The sequence below is a fragment of the Drosophila arizonae genome, chromosome 2, assembly GCF_054131065.1.
Source record: "Drosophila arizonae isolate 15081-1271.41 chromosome 2, UAZ_ARI_1.0, whole genome shotgun sequence".
Taxonomy (NCBI): Eukaryota; Metazoa; Arthropoda; class Insecta; order Diptera; family Drosophilidae; genus Drosophila; species Drosophila arizonae.
This window is the reverse complement of record NC_142922.1, coordinates 5,491,489-5,514,100: the sequence shown is the minus strand read 5'-3', so window position 1 is coordinate 5,514,100 and position 22,612 is coordinate 5,491,489. Positions and strand designations below refer to the sequence as shown.

The 22,612-nt window shown below is 43.1% G+C and overlaps 1 protein-coding gene across 4 annotated transcripts; it reads right to left on the bottom strand.

Moving 5' to 3' along the window:
• Window positions 1-365: 365 nt before the first annotated feature.
• On the bottom strand, window positions 366-21,666 carry AdoR (Adenosine receptor). Of its 4 annotated transcripts, XM_089463109.1 has the most exons (6): window positions 20,923-21,666; window positions 8,893-9,042; window positions 4,701-5,597; window positions 2,615-2,826; window positions 2,055-2,550; window positions 366-1,985 (listed from the first exon to the last, which is right to left on the bottom strand). In XM_089463109.1, exons 3-6 carry the CDS (start codon window positions 5,194-5,196, stop codon window positions 712-714), a joined length of 2,478 nt encoding a protein of 825 aa, XP_089319235.1. In that variant the 5' UTR covers window positions 5,197-5,597; window positions 8,893-9,042; window positions 20,923-21,666; the 3' UTR covers window positions 366-711. The 4 variants fall into 4 exon arrangements, with proteins under 4 accessions (XP_089319235.1, XP_089319236.1, XP_017871538.1 ...); XM_089463110.1 differs by lacking the exon at window positions 8,893-9,042 and having other exon boundaries at window positions 21,200-21,666; XM_018016049.2 differs by lacking the exon at window positions 8,893-9,042 and having other exon boundaries at window positions 20,923-21,664.
• Window positions 21,667-22,612: the final 946 nt, after the last annotated feature.

Here is a 22,612-nt window from a genome sequence, read left to right as displayed (position 1 = left end):
AGTGCAACAGCTGTTGCAGGTAACAATTCCAAGCTTTCCAGGCCGAAACGTCTTAAAAAATACCAAAAAAGTAAAAGTCTAGGCACGAGCTTTTAATTTCATATCTTGGTATTTTCCAACTTTTATTTGATCTTCAACAATACATTGAATATACACATAAATATATATGTATGTACATTTAAATATATTTATATACATATTGAATTTCACAGACGTTCCAAGTATACTTAGTTAAACACACATGCATATATATGTATATATGTATATATAGGATACATTGGTTTAGATAACATCAATAGATTTGTAAGCAGTTTAATACTTATACATATGTATGTATGTATATCTATGTATGCATGTAGAAAAAATACGAGTATGCCAAAAATGGTTATTTACTTATAAATTGACTTTAAGCTTAGTTCCAAACAATTAACTAATTAAACAGAGGAAATAAACATAATTACATTGAAAAATAAATGCTCATGGTTCACGAAACAGAACTGAAACTGTAGGAACATCAAGAGCTGGAAATGTTTTCGTTTTCGTTTCCGTTTCCGTTTCCGTTTCCGTTTCTATTCCGTTTCCGGCTGTTCCAAGCATTGATCTATGGTGGAGTCGTTTGAAACTCGAAAACTAGGTACTTATGCTAAAAGCTTTTGTCTTGCGAGTATTTGCCTAGTCTTTGTCTGCCTGGTGAGGAGCATTGACCGTAGGTCAACTCTCAACGCTGGCAGCGACTAGAGACGAGGACGAAGAGGCCGACGTGGAGGTCAATGGCCCAACGCTCAGTCGTGAATTGGGCATAGATGGAGGAGCAGTGGGTCCAGCTCCAGTGCCTTCCCCTGATGCTGTTCCTGTCCCTGTGCCCAGTCCTGTTCCAGTCCCTGTCCCTGTCCCCGTCCCCGTCTCTGAGCCTGGTCCAGGAGCAGTGTTCAGCGCCGTTGGGGCTGTGGTCGCCGTTGCGTGCGGCTGGAAGAGATTAAAAATATTGGAATGCTGCATAAAGCTGCCCACTGACTTGAGCGGACTGAAGAAGTGCTCGTGACTCGTCTGAGCTGGCGGCGACTCCTCCGACTGCCTGGTGCTGAGACTATGGTTAGGCTGGCCGGCTGTAGAGTTGGCTGCTTCGCCAGGGCTCGCCTGCTTCTGTTCGTTGGCGCAGGTGCAGGAGCGACTCTTCTTGCGCGAGTTGCGCGTCAGTGCCGTGGACTTGCGATACTTCGGCTTGTGGCCAGGCGACAGGGGATTCGTGGCGCCATCGATGACATAGATGCCGGCGCTGTTGGCACCTGTGCTGGGCAGGGGCAGGCAGTGATCGCTGTTCGAGTTGCCGGCGAGCAGCTTGGCGCGCAGTTGCTGCGGCAGTGTTCCGTTGCTGGGGGAGGTGCGCGTGGAGCAGGGTCTGACCCGTTCCAGCGTGGACGGCAGCTCCTGGTCACCGCTGCTGGCATCCTGCAGTGCAGCCTGCTGGCTGTAGTAGTCGGTGTCATCGCTGCGCAGCTTCTCGCGCATGACACAGGCCAACGAGCGACGCAGCTCGACGGGATCGACGCCCTGGTAGTTGTGGTTGCCGCTTGGCGGCACAAACACGTCCTCATACTCGTCCAGGTCGTCGGGCAGGCTGATGCCGTCCTCAGGTCCCGTCGAGTAGTTCTGGTTGTCGTACGAGAAAGCGCTGTCGCAGCGCTGCTGCTGCGACGCTGACTGCACAGCTGGCTGCGCAGTCGCCGGCGCTGAAATCGAGGCGCTGCTTTCATGATCGCTCTCCCGCTTGGCGCTGGGAAACTCATAGCTAATCTCGCCTAGCTCCGCTCCGCTGGATGCCTCCACAATGTTCCACATGTCGCGCTCAATGTCCGTGGAGGCGGTCACGGCGGCGGCCACCGTCTGATTGATGCTGTTCACACAGGGCGTGAGGACGCCGCACTTGGGCAGCAGCTGGGAGTTCTTGAGCGCCTCCTGCTGCTGGCGCAGCCAAATGGGCGAGTCTGTGAATCGGGAGAGAGGATCATTAGCTCGCCATTCGCTAAGCATTAAAGTAGACGACGCGCACTCACACTCACCCACATACATGCGCGGCTGCGTGGTGCGCATGGTGGAGTCCATGGACTGCAGGCGGTGCTGGCTGGCCAGCGAGAAGCGATGTATGGCCTCCGCCTGCTGATCGATGTCCACGCCCATCAGCCTCAGCATGAGGTTCTTCAGCGCCAGTCGAAAGTCCTTCAGGTGGTAGGCGTAGAGCACGGGATTGACCGCCGAGTTCAGATGCGAGAGTATGATGCAGAAGAGCGTCAGTTTGGGGTGCACATAGCAGTTGGGGCAGAAGGCCTTGATGCAGTTGATCGTGTACAGCGGTATCCAGCAGATCATGAAGAACAGCACAATGATGGACAGATTCTGCGTGGCCTTCACGTCCCGCTTGCGTGCGGCGCCCAGGACGCGGAGCATGGTGCCCGTGTGGCCGCCGCGCCCCGTTGTGGTCACCTGCATCTGGGCGGTGGAGGAGCGTCGGCTCAGATCCGATGCGGGATTCATGGTCACTATCTGGCGCACCTGCGGCAATTAGCAGAGAGCTGAAGTGCATTCCAGCATTACATAGACGAGGGGCTGCACTTACCTGCTTGATAATCACTCGATAGATGTGCGTGTAGAAGGCCAGCATGAGCAGGGCCGGCGTGATGATGGTGGCAAAGTACAGAAAGACCAGATAGTTGTAGTCCATAACCTCGACGAACAGGCAGGTCTGATCGTGGGGCACATCCGCGTGCCAGCCGAAGAGCGGCAGAAAGCCCACAATTGCGCCAGCCAACCAGCACACGGATATGATGACTGCAAAAGGGATGATGCACTGGATTAGCATACACAGCAGACACAGCCAGCGAGGCCGAAGCCCCACACAAGTCCTTGGCACTTTGACGTCATCGCACCACTCATGACTCAACTGTCGGCTCACTGAAAATGCTAATGAGAGCTACGACTAGCTGCATGGATGCCACTCATCACTCTGTCTACTCTGGCTATTGTCTGGCTTTGCTGCAGTCGTTCCACTCCTAACAGTACATTGAACCAAATGCATTTGACCCAATGACGCACACGCCATCGAACCCAAAAAAGAGAAAGAAATCAACTTCGCCGAGCTAACCAAATGCTGTGGATATGTAATTAAAAGCAATTAATTCTTTTCCCATTATGTCAATAGAAAACTTTTTGTTTTCCTTTTTTCTCTGCCCCTCTTTTGCGTTCAGTCCAGAGCCGGAGCAGAGCTCTTTAATAGGTTCCAGCAACAGCAGCACCACCAAGCAAGATGTTATGCCAAACAAATTCATAATTGCTTTTCTCCCAGCACTAGCTTTGTGCCATGTCATTTTAATTAAGCCACATGTCCTTCGTATTCGTTTAAATCGATTTCTCATTAATTCTTCATGTCTCAATGCATGCTCCAGCCATGGCTCGAATTTGTACATGTTTCTCTATGGCTACTCGACTGTCGCTCGCCATCAGCCATGCAGCTAAACTTATGTTCATGTTCAATTAATTATTAATTTAAGTATCATATCTAACACTACACTGCTATACACTCTTTACATATATTATACATAATCTCCCACTCTCTCTCTCCCTCTCTGGCTATACATGTAGTACTCTACTAATACTGTGGCTAATGAAATATGTTTCAAGTACTTAATGTAATCCCTAAATGCTTGTTTTCGTCCTCTGATTGGAAAATAATTCTCTTACACATTTATCGCTACTTATAGAGTATGTAAGCCTAGCCTGGCAGTACTTGAAGGCCATTCGAGTTCAATACTCTACGTACTTAGTTTCTTGCCTACTCAGTACTTATCCTTGCATTTTTCTAGCTAAATGCAGTTGTATTTTTGCTGAAAAGTGGTAAGCGTATCATACTATATCGTACCCTAGGGATAGTGAAAGGATATAATTTATCGATGATTTTTATCTTTGCAGCTTATAACCTAAATATGGCTTTTTATTTTATAGTTTTTATCCCTAGCCCATTAAGAATGCGCAATAGGGTATAATGATTTTAATGACTTAACTTTGGTTTCTTTCCATAATAAGCTGCAAGAACTATAATATATTTTAATATATATTTTCTAAATGATTATTTACTGTAATTGTGGAAGAATTTTAAGGGCATGAAAGTATTAGAGATGGGAAATGATTTGATGCAGCAGATACATATTTTAGATTGAATTTTATAGAATGTGTTACCAGGAATTCATATAATCCTCAAACAAAGAAACACAACTGAAATGAGTCGCTCAAGACTTTTCTTTACTACTTTTGCTACCACTCTGTCTTTCGGTTTTCCTTTTATGTCATGTAAGTCTCAATTTCTCGTTGATTAGTTCTACATGGCCTACTCAAGCTGTTGTCAAGCTGGTTTCTACATCAATTCATCTCTTTTGCAATGAAATAAATAGCCTTGAATATCCTTAAAGCAGTCCTGGCTGCATTCAGTGCTTTGTTCTCATTTCGTTTCTTTTGTTTTATGAAATTCCTGCCAGGCCACACAAAGCCGCAACTCAAACATGGCCGGCAGGCCGTATCAGGCAGAACAATGTGCAATATGTTGATTTGTTGGCCATTATCTATGGCATTGTTGCCACAGCAGATGCAACAGGAAAGTTTGACAATATAGAGATGCATTAGCTGGAGGCGTCTGCCCGCCTTTCACTTACCAATTGCCGTGCGGGTGCGCACATTGCGGGAGTAGGCCATCGGGTAGAGTATGGCCCAGTAGCGATCCACGGAGACGGCGACCAGGCAGAAGATGGATATGGTGCAGAGCACCACCAGCAGCGAGACGGTGAAGAGGCAGGCGTGCAGATTCTTGGGCAAGCCAATGGAGGCCAGTATGGCGAAGGGCACGCCCAGCGAGCCAACCAGGAAATCGGCCATGGCCAGCGAGACGATGTAGTAGTTGGTGCGGCGGCGCAGCTTCCGTTCGCGCCGGAAGACAATGATCACCATCAGGTTGCCAATGATGCTGATGATGGCCACAAGCACCTCGAACACGGTGTACGGCACATTCAGCTCGATGTCCGCCGACGTCTGCTCCGTCTGCTGAGTACTGGCGGCGGCATGGTATTGCGTAAAGGGCAGATTGATCAGATTCTGCGAGTGATTCGTTCTGAAAGCAAAGTCGGTGTACGAAAAGAACCGAAACTCGGACATGTTGGCAGAGGCGAATTGAGGCGTTCAATAAATTTGATTTAATTTTCGATTTCAATATTTTCCTCCTTTGTTGTTGTTGCTGTTGTAGTAATAATGGCAATTGCAGACAGCTTCAATTATGTTGTGCCTTGGAGCGTGTATAGCCTAATTGACGCGAATTGCTCAGTAAGTGAACTGAAATAGCATATGTTGTTGCACTTGTTGCAGTTGCATGTTGCGCATACGCCATGTTTGCCATGTCTGCAGCTGTGCGCTGTGCCTCTGTATGTGTGTGTCTATGTGTGCCACAAGTTATCCTTCCCTTGTGGCCGCTGCGGCTGCTGCTGCTCCTGCTGCTGCTCCTGCTGCTGCTACTACTCCTGCTCCCTTGTGACCCCTCACACACGAGCCTTTCTATGTAGCTGCGGAGAACAAGAGAGCAAAATTAATCATCGTTCGGCACGTTTACACACATGTAAACACATTTGCACACCCACACACACACGCATATATATACGTGAGTAATTGTAGCAATTTTTTAGTACAATAAATTGATAAATATTTGCCAAAAATACATTCCATGTTCAGCTCGAAGTCGATAAGACTGCAGCGCCAGCAACTAACTAGCAGCAGTAATTGTGCACGACTAAAGCATACCCTGTGTACTCTTCTTTAATTGCTCTCACTTGTTAACTTTTCAGGCTATGAAAATGAATGAATATATATCTAAGGACCTTAGCGGGAAACACGTCATCAAAAACATTCAAAACTAAAGAGAGCTTAGCACGAATCCCACTCTAACGCATAGGATTGATTAATCAACCTTCCCACTTTGCTTAAATTGTACAATGATTATACTTTCTCTACCTGCATAGTTATCACACCAGAGTTATGAGCTCTATACGAATGAGATATTATTTATTGAAATAAAAACTTAAAAATAAAAATTGCTAAACTAAAAAAATCTCTACTCAAATACTAAATTATTTAACTACATGTATATTCTTCATTTTGAAATTGGAAATCGATAAATATCGATAATGAGCTTTGTCTAGTTAAGCAATATTTCTACTTCTGCTCTACCCTTCGCTTTCACTCATATCAGTAAGTACAGGGTATCACTGAAATACAAAAAGATATAGTACAACAATTAAGCTGTTGCCGCTATCTTTACCGTTATTGTTGTGTGTGCTCGGTATCTGGTTTCTGTATCTATTACCGCAGCTCGCGCCAAACAAATGGCCGGGTGTGTGGCAAGCGTTTAAGCTTTAAGCATGGCCAGCTTGCAGCCTGCAGCTTTCCACTTGCCACTTGCCACTTGGCTCGAGCCTTTAGCCACTTGCCACTTGCCACTTTGCCAACTGCTGCGGCATCAATCAAGCTATGACAACGATGAGAACATTTTCCATTTAATTGGCTGCTCCTTGCGCCGCGCACGTGTGCCAGTTGCAGCTAAGTGCAAACTGTGGTAGCTCCGACTCGCAGCACCGACTCGCCGCTTTGAGCTCGCAACGGCGACGCACTTCATCATCGCGTCGCAGCGACACTTTAAGTGTCTGCCTCGGGCATACGTTGAGCGAGCGGCTTGTCAAATTAACGCGACTCTTTGGGTCGTCGGACATGTTCTCATAAAGGCAACTCGCGCTCAGTCACTCAGTCATTCAGTCAGTTAGTCATTCAGTCATTCAGACAGCCAGCCAGCCCACTCGTATTTGTTTTTGCAGAGTTCTTGGGCAAATCGTGACGCGTCCTGCAGGCCAGCTCCCACTGGGCCGCTTGATTGCGTGCTGTTGGCCAACATTTTGCGTAAGTCGACGTTTTGCGTAATTGGCTTTCGGCTAATTAATTCAAATCGAATGGGCGGCCATGCGGGAATAGGGCCGAGTGTATTGGCGGGGTGCATATTGACTGGTCGATTTAGCTCAATTGTAAAGTGGCTTTTGGAGTATTTGCACTCGTGTTGACTCCCGCTCCGTGCACAATCAGCAAATGGACTTAATTCTTGAGTTTCGGCTTTCGGGCGTCTGGGTATTGATTTAATTATAATTTGGCTAATACAATTAGCGCCGTGTGGCGCTATCGACTCGACTTTAATAAATTGCGTGCGAGAAATTTCAAAGAGTTTGTGCAGCCATGATTTTTTTGAAGTCACTTGATATGCCTGGGCCAGCGCTCTGAATGACAAGCATAATTAAAATCGTCGTCTAGGACACGAGAGAAAGAGAGAGTAAGAGTGGGAGAGAGAGTGAGAGGGAGATAGCCGCTTGGGTGCATAGCTACATGTGATTGCCATACGTGAGCGGCAAATCAATTTCTTGTCCCAGCGGACATTGGGCTGGGCCATCTCAAGGCAGCTGTTGCTGCCGTTGCCTCGTGTATCTATTATGGTTGCATGTGGCACACAGTGCGTATGTGTAGTGCGCATAAATCATACGCCCCCATGCACCAGGCCAGGCCAGTAGCAACAGCAGCAGCAGCAGACTCTGCGAAAGTTTTTAAGGCAAACGACAATGTCACGCCTTCACTAGAACAACCCGGACAGGGTTAAGCGCAAGGCTTCTGTGTCCCTCTGTCCCCCTGTGTCCCCTTCAGTTAACTATTCAATTTCAAGTGTAAACGCTGTCAGAATCAGCTGCAAAGGATGCTCAAGGACGCTCGAGTGGCTCTGTTTGACCCCGTCTTGTTATCGCCATCGTTACTTTTTGGCAAATATTACAGCCAGCTGACTGCATTTATCTAAATGGGTTACGCTTGAGTTCCCGCCTCGGCACTCGGCCGCCCGCCCTCACCCACCGACGATCCACTGACCCCCACTGCAGCGCTTCGGATGAATCACTGCCAGCAGCACGCGATAGTGAATGCCCCTTCTTAGTAAATACAGTTGTCGCGCCTATTTCTGTTCGTGATTTTGTTGTAGCGATAAGGCTTCAAAAGGTTGCAGCAGCAGTAAATAACCTTCGTTGCTCTTCCATAAGCATATATAAGTGCATATAATTCCATTTACAATGATAAATGCATTTCAAAGTAATCAACATGCTAATTTAGCAGAAAATTAATGCCAATATCAATTGCCTGAAAAACGTTCAGTTTCTTGTTATTCTTCTGCTAACCATTTACATTTATCACCTGCTCTGTCAACTCGACAATTAGTTGGTCATTTATCTTACTTGCCTTAGCTACAACTGCTTGGTGGGATGCACGTAAGGAATACGGAAGAAAAAGATGCTCGTTAGACCAGAGTAAGGATACCGAATAGAGTGTTGAGTAGAGTGCGGAACTTTTGACTATGTGGCGAAATGGAGACTATAGAGTGGAATGTATAGAAAAACGAAGTACAAATGGGATGGTTGAGGAAGTATGTAGACTTGAAGAATGGACAAAGTGCAGAATAGAGATTAAAGTACTCTCCAAACAGATACAATATGTAGAATAAATCGGAGAGTCGAGTGTAGAGCAGTTCGAAGAGTAGCTAGTAGGCAAAGTGAAAAATTCGCGATAGATAAAGTGCAGACAACGAAAAAGAACACGAAGAATGTAGGATAAATCTGAAGTAGAGAGAATTTTATAGCGTAGAATGGTAGACTGTATAGAGAAAAGCCCAGAAAATTTAGCAAAGTTATTAGGGGGGTGTATATTGGAGGGTAGAGAACAGAAAAGCTTGTAGGATGTGTGGAGTCTAAAAATTTACCAAGTAGATTATGTCGAATGGAGACTTACGTTAAATGTAGAGTAAGGCTATCCCAGAATGTAGAATATGAAGATTAGTGTGTAAAGATGTCTTTAGAAAACATTGAAAGGCTGTAGTTTACTTTGAAGATTTGAAGAAAGAAAGTCAACATCCTTTCGGAGTAAGAGGATATATATGCTCTAGAACAAAAAGAACGAATAGTATGATCAGAGTTTTGAGTCTAAAGTCGAGTCTACAAAAGTGTAGAGTTGCAGTTCGATAGCAAAGTAGACTAAATAGTGGTCTTAATTCGAAAGAAGAGTGTATCATTAAAAATACAACGTAACCTTATAAGATCGTAATATACAATAAATACAAACTAGAGTGTAGAGAATATTTCACAAAATATTGGAAAGTGGAACGTAAATTATCCTGGCAACTGTGTAGAGTATTTAGAAGGCAATTTAAAGGTACCACTCAACAAGATTTATGTGAGAATCACCTCAAGAAATGTTCAATATATCTAGGAATCTGATTAATAGTAAGTTTATCGACTAAGACTAGATTGAAGTGTCAAGTTTATTGCTTAGTCCAGCTGGGTATAAGGAAGTCGGTCGCATCGTTATCATTGTGTTTCGCTGCTTTGTGCCCAGTCATTCTACGGCGTCATTTATTACCGTTTAATTACAAGAAAATGACGCAAAGGAAAACAGAAGTGAAATTCGAGCTTTGCTGTTGCACATTTTCTCCTTCGCAAGGACTTGACCTACAATGCGTTGCCAAGAGAAATGGCTTACATTTATCTTTGATTACATTTCTCTTTGGTCAATCGAAAGACTTTTAAAAATGTGTTTAGCTGCTGTTCACTTGATTCAAAATCAATTGATAAACGAAAGTTCTCGTCGTTAAACAGATATAAATATAGTCTGATATGTTGTCTGCTACATGGCGGCATATATAATGTTTACCCATGATGACTGGCATATTCGACATGTATTTATAAGCTGTGACGCTCTAGGTGCATTCTTATGCACACATTTATTACTATCGTAAATGGCATGGCTGTTGTAATGCAAGCATATGTATTTATACACTGTTTCACTAATCTATAAAAAGCTCAAATAATCACACGGCAAAGACAAATGCGCAAACTAGTGACGAAATACCAAATAGTATGATGTATGTGGGTCGTTAGTTTGCATATGGCTGTGCTAAGGGTAGTTCAGCCTTGGCATGTAATATGAAATGCAAAGAAAAGGAGATACAGGCTCGAGTCTAAGCATTTTATTGAATATACATAATCGTATCAAAATATATAAAATTTGCGCTTTAAGTCAAAGCTTTTGTTTATCAATTGTTAAATCCTTGCCATTCAAATTGAATTTCTCAACAGCGCAGTTTGATAAAGTCAAATAAACCAAAGCTCTTGATATATGTATTGTAAAATGGGTGCGAAATTTGATTCGCGAGTAAATAAAATTTCTTCACTCAGCAAATTTAAGACTAGATAATAAAATATTAACAACTTTTTGGCTTCTGGCACAGAAGCAATATTTTGTTGGTTTATGACTCGCAAGTGTATAAAGTATTTGGCTGTCGAAAGTATATGTATATGGGTGTGCTGTTATCGCTGAATCAGAGCTGCATTCGGTGTTTTATCAATGTCGGAAGTACGCACTTGCGAGGCGCCCCTCTGTGGCATGTGTGCAGCACGTGTGGCCATGCAACTGCAGCGGCAGTTGCAGAGGCAGCTGTAAGCCTTCCGCATTGACATCATGATTTCGTTTCGGACAATCCCATCATTGGATTATCAAAGCAGCTCCTATCCACCGCACTCCGCCTCTGCCCCAGCCACCTCTGCGGGCTGCCGACATATGACGGGCACATGTGACGCGCTTCCCATGTCACACATGTAGCGCCCAGCGCTGGGCAAATAAACGAGCCGTCTGCTGGCCTTAGATAAATATGCAGAGCATTGAATGGGCGAGCGCTAGTTGAGCAGAGAGAATTGAACATTTGGCCATTACCATTTTGGCAACTGCTGAGGCTAGCAGTCAGCCATCTGTAGGCTGTCGACTCTCGTTTGTCGTCTGGCCTGTTGCTTAGCCTTTTGTGCGCTATCAGCAATCGCTCATCAATCGCTCAGATGTATCAATCGCTCGTCCAATAGAGCGACAAAGTGCCAACAACAAAATCCTTATCGATGGCGGTGTTAACATATTCGTAAATTGCACGTAATTAAATGTTATGAATTTGTTATCTACCGCAAGTCATTTTGTCAGCTATTTTCCATTTTGGCTGCTGGCCCTCCAGCCCCGAGGCTCGAGGCTCGAGGCTCGAGGAGCTGAGCGGAGCTGGTCGGGGCTGGAGGCTGCTCTCATTTGCAATTCAGATATGAATCTGTAAAGAACTGCTGTCCGACAAATTGATTAGTTCTTAGTGCAGCCAGCCTTGACAGGGAATTCAAATCAATCAAGCCGCATGCCGCATGCCGCACGTCGCATGCCCCACACAGTAGCTGCCCACATGCGGCCGCACATATATTTCACAATATTCGGCAATATTTTGCTGCCCCTGGGGGCTGGGCTCAGTACACGAGTGCGTATGAGTAATATTCTATGCTTCAACTACTCGATGGAAACAAGAAAAGAATCTCAAAAGCCAACTGCGTCGCCCTAGCACTAGCGGGGGCAAAACTTGGTGGCATATTAAAAGGATCTGTGATTGAATTTGGCTTACGCTTGAGAGGAGTGCGCACAGGTCACGGGGTAAATCCATCATCGTGCAACCCCCAATGTCAAACCCTCGAACTCGAATCGGCTTTAAAGCCGCTTAAAATGTCCGCTGTCAAGGACAAGGCGCCCCCCAACAAAGTCGTAACTTTGCATAAGCAGCGCGGCTAAGGCGCTTTTTCTTTTAACAGTCTTTTGTTGCTGAAACTTTGGCTTAAAGGGCTGCGAGTCGCGCAACAACAGCGACAAACCAAACAAATATTTATAAAACCAATAAAGATTCTATTGATGTTTGTCTTGTTTTACAACTGTTCACTCGAACAACAACAACACAAACACTCTCGGGCAACATTCCTTCTATTGTAGCTGCGAATTGGCCTTTCATTGACATCAACTTCCCCTCACACATGGTCAAAATGGCAACAGCCAACTGGCAGCTGGCCCCAGGGCAGCTCCAGACACCCACACCCACCCACACACACACACCTCGTTGACAGCGCACACATCGTTTGCATTTTTGTTGATTTTGGCGCAATGACACGCATCTCGTTACATTTGTCGACTGTCGACGTTTGCCTGTCTCTGGTCCCTGGTCCCTGGTTCCTGGTCTGGCACTTTCCCTTCCCTCGACTCGCTGTCGCTGCCCAAGGTCTGGACCATTTACGCAGCAGCTTGTCCTTGCCGTGTCCACATACGTGGCAGTCTGTATGGGAATGCCACAGCAGCAGCAGCAGGAGTAGCAGGAGTGGCAGCCGCAACCACACGCACAGGCAAAGCTCTCGTTATCCTTGTGCTGACAAGTCAGCTTACGCGCATGTCCTGGCAGTTAATGTGATGTCTTTTCGGCTTGACAATTCGCATTTGTTACGGCTTTCTCCAACTTTGTCATGCCCCATGCTGCATACGGCTAAATAATAGGCCAAAGAGCTTAGCAACACCTTTGACCTGGCCACAATATTATGAGATGAGGATTATAAATATTAATTGTTCTATAAGTTATAATTGTTTTGAGCAGAGCAGGGACGTAGAGACGTTGCCAGAACAGTTAGGAATTAAGCACTGTTAAATTTCCTCTAATTATATAGCAAATAGCGAATAGCGAATACTCATAGATAGGGACAAAAAATTAATTACATGGAATTACATGCCTTTACAAGTGACTACAGATGCATTTAATACTAGGAAAAATATCGTCAAACTAACGAAAAACAACTAAGAATGCGCTAGTCGTGACTGCTCGACTAGGAGATACCCTGAACCCTGTCAGCTGATATTCTATTCATGCTGCACTCCTCTTACGCACACGTACACATGCATCCACACGCACGCGCTCTGCTAACTGGGCAGTACTATGATAATTTAGTAGTAGTAGTAGGACTTTCTTCATGAAACTTTCAGAACGTGATCATAATTAAAAATTAAATATGAATACATTCCAAGGCAGAAGGGGGCGTGTTATCCAAAATCTATAAATTAAAAAATCTTCGTATTCATAAAATGAATATACACAGTAAATCTGAAGTCTCCAAGTCATTAATTCTAATAATCGATTATTCTCGATAAAAATGAAATCGAATAAGTTATCGAAAAAATAAGATAATCTTGTACTGCGTATGGTATGCACGAATATGCATGCATAATTTCAAATCTCTAGTTCTTATAACTTCTGAGATCTAGGCGTTCATACAGAGGGACTGACATACGGACAGGGCTATATCGATTCAGCTCGTCGCCCTTATCGAGAATATTTATACTTTATGGGGTCTGTGCCTGTTGCATACTTTTCACAAAATCATTATACCCATATTTCCCAATGGGTTCAGGGTATTACAATGAGAAACCCTCAGCATGTATAGCAAATAAATAAGGGCATACCTGCGAATTTAATTTTGAGTTTTTAGTTGAGCTATAAATTGTACGGTTGTTTGAAATAAATTCAATTTATTATATTACAAATTTAGAAGAGAACCTAAATGAGTGGAAATTTTAGTGATTTTTTCATTTCAACTTCAAATCAGTCGCGACTTGACTGTATTTACCAGTACTTCGAGCGTTAAGCTCTTTCATAACAGTGCTCCACTCGTGTGTACTTTCTTTAAATATTTGTCGAGCGCGACATGTGAAGCCTATTAAAATGTTTGTCAACACTGGGCGATGTCAGTTTAGTGACGACATAAGTCAATGCCTGGCCATTGACGGCAGTTAAATTTAATTACAATGCCCAAAAGTGGTCCCGAGCCAATTGCTGTAACTGGAGCCGCGCAGCTGAAGCCGGATACGTAGGTGGAGCCAAAATGGGAGAATGGCAATGGGACTGAGAATGAGAATGGAACTGAGAGTGGGCACGGTTAGGGACCTAGTGACAGCTAATGATGTGTGGCCTGTTGCTGTTGTTCATTAACGGCTTGAGAACTACGTGACCTACCAGGCCAACACAGAGAGGGTCCTCTGCTCCTCTGGTACTCCGGCATCCTTTGGCGCTGTCGTTGTTAAAAATTGTCATTGCGGCAAGTGTCGCACTTAGTTGAAACTTAATAAGTTTGTGCTGCCGCAGAAGTTGCTCATTTCCTGCGGATGTGATTCGCATAGAGCGTTCGTTCACACGCTGCCACGCACAAAACTAATGCAAGCAGCGTGCGGCGAAACAGGTGTGTGTGTGTGTATGGGTGTGTGTTGGCATTTGTGTGCGGCAGGAGGCGGGAGGTGGGCCACCTGGTCGGCTAATCTCGGCGCTGCGCTGCGCTTTAACGGACGCAGTGCCATTAAATACATTTTATTGTCAGGCAGCCGAGGCAGCTGAGTTGGCGAGGCATTTGCATTTAAACGAGCCGCGCTTCGATTGGAATATCATATATTTTTTATTGTTTTTATTTATTTTTATAACAGCACACACGCCAAAACACAAACGACAAATGCGCTGCCCATAGAGCCGAACCAAATTATAATTTTAATGGCATTTGCGTTTAAGTAGCAATTTATTTATTAATTTTTTTTGCTTTTGTTCTCCCTCTCTCGATATGGCAACTCTTACGTTCGAGCCAAGGATTGCCCCCAGAGCCGACGTGCACCTGTTCAGGTACGCCATGGCGTCTACAGCGCCAGCACAGCTCGACAACTGGGTGGCTTCGCGTCAGCTGTTTTGTCTTTTGGGAGCCATTTGGGTGTGAGTGTGTGAATGCGTGCGTGTGCGTGTGCGTGTGTGTGTGCGTGTGAGTCATCGATTGGGTTTAATTGAACAAATCAATAATGTGATAGATTGCGCTGTGTGAAAAGCACAAATTAACACATGTGCGTCTGTCATAACGGGTGCTACCTGTAGCCGTAGCTGCACGGTGTTTGCTTTGATTTCGTTTCGCTTGGCTTTGGTGGGCTTTGGTTCATCTGGCATCAATCAAACGCCCATAATTATGACCGAAGGCGCTGAAGGCGCTCATTAATTATGCCAGTTGATCACGATTGACTGATTGAGCGACTGACAGATTGAGCGATTGGCCGTGTGACAGCAATTATCTCGAACGGAATTAATGTGCAACGTGTGCACTGAGCTCGCTTAATGTCACATTTGCCACAGCACATTGAGTCCGGCGGTGGGGCAGCTGCCACCACAGACATTGGGTGGCCGATGACGAGCCGCTGACATGCCTCAAGGTCCTCTGCAGCTCAACCCCTCGAGCTGCCCAGCCTCTGTTTACATATTTTGTAATATCTTAATAAGAACATTGACTGGGAACTGCAGACACAATTTGCCATACAAACTAATCCACTTTAGCTAACACATACAGAGAGACAGATATACACACATGCAGACAGAGAGACACGCACACACACACACACACACACACATACACAGAGACACTCTTTCATTCTAATCCCATTCTCGTGCTGCATCGGCGTCTATTGCATATTATGAAAGTTTACAGCAGGCTCAGGCAAATGGAAAGTTAGTCAGTGTTGATGAGAAGCCAAGTGACATGAGTTATGCATGCAGCATATATTATATATACATCCACTGCATAATTTAAAAGTAATATAGTGTACAGTATCTGGACTTAAGAATAAAATACATATATAGATAAAATTTTGCATTCAAATTATGCTCTATTTTGTGCTTTTTCGCTACTACAGTAGATATCAGAAGAATTTAAGTTATCGCAGCAGCTCAGAGTTAAAATCGAACACATAAACATATAAATAAATATATATATATATATTATATTATATATATATTTAATTTTCATAAATTTATTATGTGTAGGAATTTATTGAATACTTTCTATTTATAGAATGTATTCGATTGGGCCGTACATTTTAGCCAAAGTGGGTTTATAGACCTGAGAGTTTAGCTAAGCGATGTTTACATACGTCATCTTATTCTATATTTCCTCTCTCTCTCGCTCTCCCTTGCTCACACTCCTTCACTCTTGCTCCTCTATGCACTAAGGACTTATAGCTGACATAAAAATGTCTATTAAATTGTGAATAGCCATAAAAATGTGAATAGGTTCATCAAGTGGATGTTGACAGCATTGTTTGCTAAATTGTCCGTAAAATGGTCATTAAATGTTTACAAATGAATTATATGCACTTATAGGTTTATTTTTATATTTTACACAGATTTCTAGCAAGCAACAAACTAAGTAAAAGATTTATTATGAGTAGTGATTGAATTTTACAGTCAACTCATATTCTTGAACAAGACTTTCATGTGTTAGATATCGTGTTCAAAGATGAAAATAGTTCTTATGATTATTCCCTAAGTCCAAACGATAGAGTAAGAGACATAAGAAAATTATTTGTGTTCTATGCACCATGGGAACGCATAGCAATATATGTAGATAGGGTAAATTTTCAAGAAAAAGAAAATTTATATGACGCAACATTTAATATTTTCTCTCAGCATAAGGTATCTAGAGTTTATCTTCACTTTCAATAATTTTATATTAGTCATAGGCTCTATCATATACATTTGTAATATTCCTCTACGATGCCTATTTCTGTTGCTGAACCTATTTTTCGATTTTGTGTATTTGTTCAAAATTTGTCATGCGCGGCACAGTTATGGAATCATTCACGCATCAAATTAACTTTTCCAATGACACGGCATTAAATCAATAAATAATAAGCTAATTAAACTAAATAGGCAAGCCTTTATTTAGCCCTTGGAAATGATTGGAAATTTTTCGAACAAAATGAAATGAAAATCCAAAACGGGGTTTCTTCTCATAGCTATAATAGGTTTGTTATTGAGAGCTTTCGGAATGGCTGAAGTTCATGCTAATTGATTATCCATAATCATCATGCATAAATTGATTATCCTAGCAACTCTTTAGCCTCTTTCTCTATGATAGATACATCATTTAACAGACGTCCATTCTAAATGGGCGAGCATGAATATGCCATATGAGCTCATAAATGTCTGCTACTAAACATTTTCGCTCAATATAATTCTCTGATAGCACTTCACAACATCTCGGTGTTTATATCAAATTGAATTAGCAATATCTCCCATATTGCTGCGTCTCACGAGCCATATTCAAAGCAATAATAAGCAAATAAACCAAACAAATAAACAGTTGAGTAACACCTTAAAGTGCACTTAAAGGTCTTCCGCCACCCCAGCAGGAGCTGTTACAACAAACTAATTTCTGTTTCAGTCTCTGTTTCGGTTTCGGTTTGTACAGCTTGGCAGGCAGCATTTTCTTTAAGAGCAATGCAAAGGTCACCGTTACAGTGCTGATTGTGTGGGTGTGTGTGTGGGTGTGTGTGTGTCTGCGTCTGGGGTCAGCTTAAGAGTGGCATATAACGGGGCCGCGATGCGACTGGATGTCTGGCCCACAGGCCACATGCCACATGCCACATGCCAGCCGTGTTGCAGGCACTGTTAAAGTGCCCATAAAGGGTGCCATTAAATGGCCAAGTGATGTCAACATTAGGTGCGCCACGCCCACGCACACGGTAACGCCCACGCAACAACAATGCGAATTGCGAGATGGACAGTAAAACGTGATCCATGGGGATTTGCGAGGCGTCCGCTCGCATATCCATCATAACGCATGCAGCCATCTCGCTCACTCTCACTCTCCCTCTCACGCTTTTTGTCGAGCGCCTCGATATGCTCCCAGGGGTCGAGTGTGCGGCCTGTCAAAATATTGACACCGTCTCTTTAGTTAACATCAAGGTCAACTGCACATAAATTGCATGTGCAGGAGTCGTGGACAGGGCCAAGGCAGGGGCAGCAGGAGTCAGCTGCTTATGTTGCAGAGTTAGGGCGTGGCTTGGTCACTGTTAAATCTGAGACAATTCCAGACGCTCGTTGATTTATAGTCGCGTTCCAATTTGCAGTTGTAATTAGCGTCGTGTTTATTTTCTAATTGAATGTTAATTGTCAGCAGCGAAAAACTTGACGCTCAGCTTTGCGAAATATATATAATTGTATATATATGTAAATGTATATATATATATATATTATTCGCTCATATTCATATTTTTTTTGTGTGGCTTCCTGTTGTTTGCTTCCAGGGCGAACATGCTAAAAGCGTCGACTGTTTACGCATTCGTGACTTACTTTTAATTCAAATAATCGCACACAAATCAGATTTGTCCACTTCGCTTGCTTTGCTTTTGGCAGCCACTCACAAAGTGCAAACAAATCGCAAAATCACATTTTCCACCTTGTACGCAATCGATTTGCAACATTTGCCAAAATACATTGATATTTACGTGTCGGCGACACACGCGGCGTATGTGTAATATGCTTGAGCGTTGCGCATTCGCACCGTTGCGCACACTGAAGGGCTTTAAATCAGTCGGAATCAACTAAGTATTAGATGGAAGAGCCTTTGGCATTTGATGAGTATACAAATAAAAGAGTAAGGAGAGGCGAAAGAGCGAGAGAGAGAGAGAGAGAGATAGGCAGAGTGAGTGAGTGGGCCTGTCCATATAAGCATCTGAAAAGCGATTTTATTGCTTTGCCTTGGCAAACAAATCGAGTGGGCAGCATGGAAAGACCCTAATTGACTTTAAATATATCTTGAATATTTAAAGTCAAGCCTTTGATGATTGAACGTGAAATCAAACACAAACATTTCCGCATATAATTAATAATAAATTATATTTGTATGCATTCAGTGAACTGGAAATGTCCAACTTTAAGATAAAATAAACAAGTGTTACTTCTGGGAAGTCAGCCACAATTAAATGATTATTTTTAGCATACTTATTCGATAATTTAAAATGCAGTTGAAAGAGGCGAAAGGCAAGGCAAAACTATTGCTGATAAGACATTACAAGAAACAAAACCCTCAAAGAACTCTGAGTAAGTTGGCTATGTGCTAAAATGAAACCAAGCTGAGGCAAAGCTAGTATGGGGATCTATATAATATATATTTATTTCACATTCCGTTTCTATATCTACATATATTTCATATACGTTTAATTTATGTTCTACATAGAATACAAAAAACAGTTTCTAAGTCTAGAATACAAACTTCTTTCATTGTTTATAATTTATAAATAATCTTCTGTAATTTATCTTGAATATGTAAAACAGAAACAAAATAAACAAATTTCCATTCAACTCGAATCAGCATGTAGTCCTTAGGAACATGTGTGTTTATTTATATATAGATATAATTTTGTATATCCGTGAATAAACGGCTTATGTCTAGATAACTTCTACTTTGCATAAATCTATGAAGAGGGGCTGCATCGCCCTGCAGCCAGTGCAATATTAAATTGTCTCTGCAGAGCAGCTTGGCTACTTAACCCTCTCCCACTCTCTCCCAGTCGCTCTCTCTCTCTCTGTTTCTTTCACTCTCGCGCTGTCAGTGCGCCGCATGTGCATGTGCAATGCGCGCTGAGGCATTTGGAGGCTTAACCGGAAACTTTTAATTTAATTAATTTATACACAAAGGCGCAATCAACAAAAGACGATTGCAACAGTTCCCAACGCCCGTCCGCCCAGCCACACCCCCTGCCCCATGTCCCCTGCTCACTGCTCACTGCCCACTGCCCAGCCTGACATTTGCGAATGCATGCGAATTGCGGTTAGAGGGCAGCGAGTGCATCTGCTGATCAGATATATGGATAGATAAACCGAACGGCAGCCGCTTTCAAGATGATTTTCTGGCCCGACAATGCAATGCCCGATTTGCTCTGAGTAATGCGAATGCTTTTGCCATAATTCATGAACAGCGGGCGGCAATTCGTTTTGCCAATGGCATATCTCAATTTGCTTAGCGTTTCCCTAATTTCCCTCGCATATGCCATTTTCAACTGTGCTGCATGCGCCACGTGCAGCGAGCAGTTGCTGCCGCTTGGCCGTGGCCTTTGGCAACAGGTGAACATCAAAATTTTGGCATTCGTTATTCCATTTGATGAGCTGCTCGTGTATAGATTTAGATTCACAATTTTCCTCGATATTTATTTTTCTAATGCTAAACCAACAACAACTACGGCAAATATAGCAGCAAGTTGAGTGGCCCGGACGGAAGACGCAATTAGCGGGCAACATAATTAATTTATAAAATATCAGCTAACCATAAGGGCAGACAGGCCGCCACACACACAGACACACACACACACACACACAGACTTATACACCTCATCATGCAACAGGTCAGCGCAGAATGAAATGAGCAGCATATAAATATTTATATTAGAATATACACATACATACACATACACACATATATACATATTTATGTATGTAAGCATATATATTTGTATAAACTGCGAGCATAAAACACATTCTACACCCAAGTTGTACGAGTTTTATTGATTTTCTCACTGTTTTTGGTCAGCGCATATGTTCCCAGTATTGAAATATTAACGCCCTGCTCAGCATACGAAATTTCATATGTCTTTTCGCTTTGTATTTGGCCAAACTCAAAGTCATTTGAGTTCAATTGAAATTTTGCTACGCTTAGATCAAGCTCAACTTTGCCAACATGTATTAATTATAAATGGAATTGTTTATTGAGCATTGAGATTAAGCTGGTTGAAGCCAGCCAAAGGTCTGAAGTGTTTTCCAAGAAATTCATCAATATATCTGTACATCTATATATGTATTATATGCAAAACTCATAAAAACACTCAAATTGTTAGCTCAAATAAGTTAAACAATTTGACTGAATAAAGTTATTTAAAGTTGAAGATCTCTGGGTTGTTAGACTTATATGTATAGCAGAACGCTTGATATGTATATAATAATAAATATATATAAGAATACATATTCATATACATACAAATAGGAATTACTCCATTTTCATTTATAGTCTAAATTATATTTTTTCTATTATTTATTTTGTTGTATTAGTAGAAAATATTTAAATATTTGCAAATTTTTACCTGCTTCAAGTTTTCTAATTTCGTTTTCCTTGATTGTTTCATATAATTTCTGATGATATATATAGTCGAACAATTCAAATCACTCTTTGCCCACTTTTCACTTTTATTTTGTTGATTAAATTCAATCTAGATCTGGTTTTCACTTGACTTAAAAAATGGCGTTTCACTGTGGCACCTGCACACACCTACACACACCTCCACACACGCACACACTAATACACTCACACAGAGAGCGAGGGAGAGAGAGAGAGAGAGTGAGAACGAGAGAGAGCGGTACCTGTTGCGCCTGGCTTTGGCTTCGAATCGCGCTCGATATTGGCGCGCTAATTTAATTGACACTCGGCGATTGATACGGCTATAAGATTTGATGGAAAACTTTTCGGATCGCGTTTCATTGACAAATTATTGACGTGAATTTCGTCTGATTTGCAATCGGGATTTGAATTTTTATGATGAGCCGCTGCTTCGAAGTTGAGCCAATATTATTTTGTTTTCTTTTTTTTTTTAATCTTATTTTTGTTATATTTTTATTGGTTTTTTTTATTATGATTTATTCGCGCCTGGTGCGAAATTCATCCGCGCTGCCCAACGCTCGCTGGCAAAATGCGCAAACAATTCGCTGGGATACGACGTCGCAGTCGCAGTCGCTGTCGCTGCCGCTGCCACTGCCGGATAGCAAATGTGATAACGTTGCCAGCAACAGCGACACGACGCGGATTCGACTGGATTCGGCAGGCAGGCGAGCAGAGCCCACAACAATGCCGCAAGCGAGCCCGAACATGAGCCCGAACCCGAACACGAACCCGAACCCGAACTCAGTCGCAGTCGTTCCCTCTGGTGCATGTTGAATATTGCACTCTGTAATACGTATATGTGTGTGTGTGTGCGTGTGTGTGTGGTGAGTTTTGGGTGCTCATTTCTACGGCTGCTTCGCCGCTGTCATTTATATTTTGCAAGCGGCATAAAAGAGAAGCAGGAACAACGGAGACAGCAAATCTGTGAATGTTAATGTTTATTGTGTGTGCCTATATTAAGCATACGCAGCGTTTATTTTTGTTTGTGGAATTATGAACTAGTCTAAATATTGGGGACATTTACAACTGTCGCATAATTGAGCTATAAACGCGTTTATTTTGTCACAGTTCTTTGACATCGAAATGCGTAAATTATTTATTTCACTCTGTCGGCTGTCGGCGTTTTCAATCAGCATCGACACTTGGTTGACTGATTGAAATTAATGGGCAATCCATTCTGATCCAACGGGAACCGCTTGCTGCTGCCGCACCACTGACACTGTTGTTGTTGTTGTTGCCACAGATCGATTTGAACTGCGGCGCCACCTTGACTGACATTGCCCCAATGCCGGGCAGACCCTGGGACTGACGGCCGCCACGCCAAGCAACGCCCGGTACATAGCTCAATCAAACGCCTCTGCAAATGGCCAAAATCAATTTGTGCGATTTTGTTGCTTTATGATCGCTGCCACCGCTGACGGCGACGCTGACCGAGGCAGTTGATGGCCCCAGCTTGTTAGCAGTTCAATCAAAATTGTTGGCCGCATATTAATTGACAGCGCCGCAACTGCTACTGTCCGCGATCATATTATATCGCATTGTTATTAATGCTACATTAATATATACATATATAGATATACATTGATAAATCATTTAATTGACATTTGACGCACGTG

What these genes read in the sequence shown, in the direction of transcription:
- AdoR (XM_089463109.1), bottom strand. Translation starts at nt 5,196, where the DNA reads ATGTCCGAGTTTCGGTTCTTTTCGTACACCGACTTTGCTTTCAGAACG. An exon ending in ATCGAGTGATTATCAAGCAG is followed by an intron (nt 2,551 to 2,614) that starts GTAAGTGCAGCC and finishes TAATTGCCGCAG; the next exon opens with GTGCGCCAGATAGTGACCAT. An exon ending in GCGCATGTATGTGGGTGAGT is followed by an intron (nt 1,986 to 2,054) that starts GTGAGTGCGCGT and finishes CCCGATTCACAG; the next exon opens with ACTCGCCCATTTGGCTGCGC.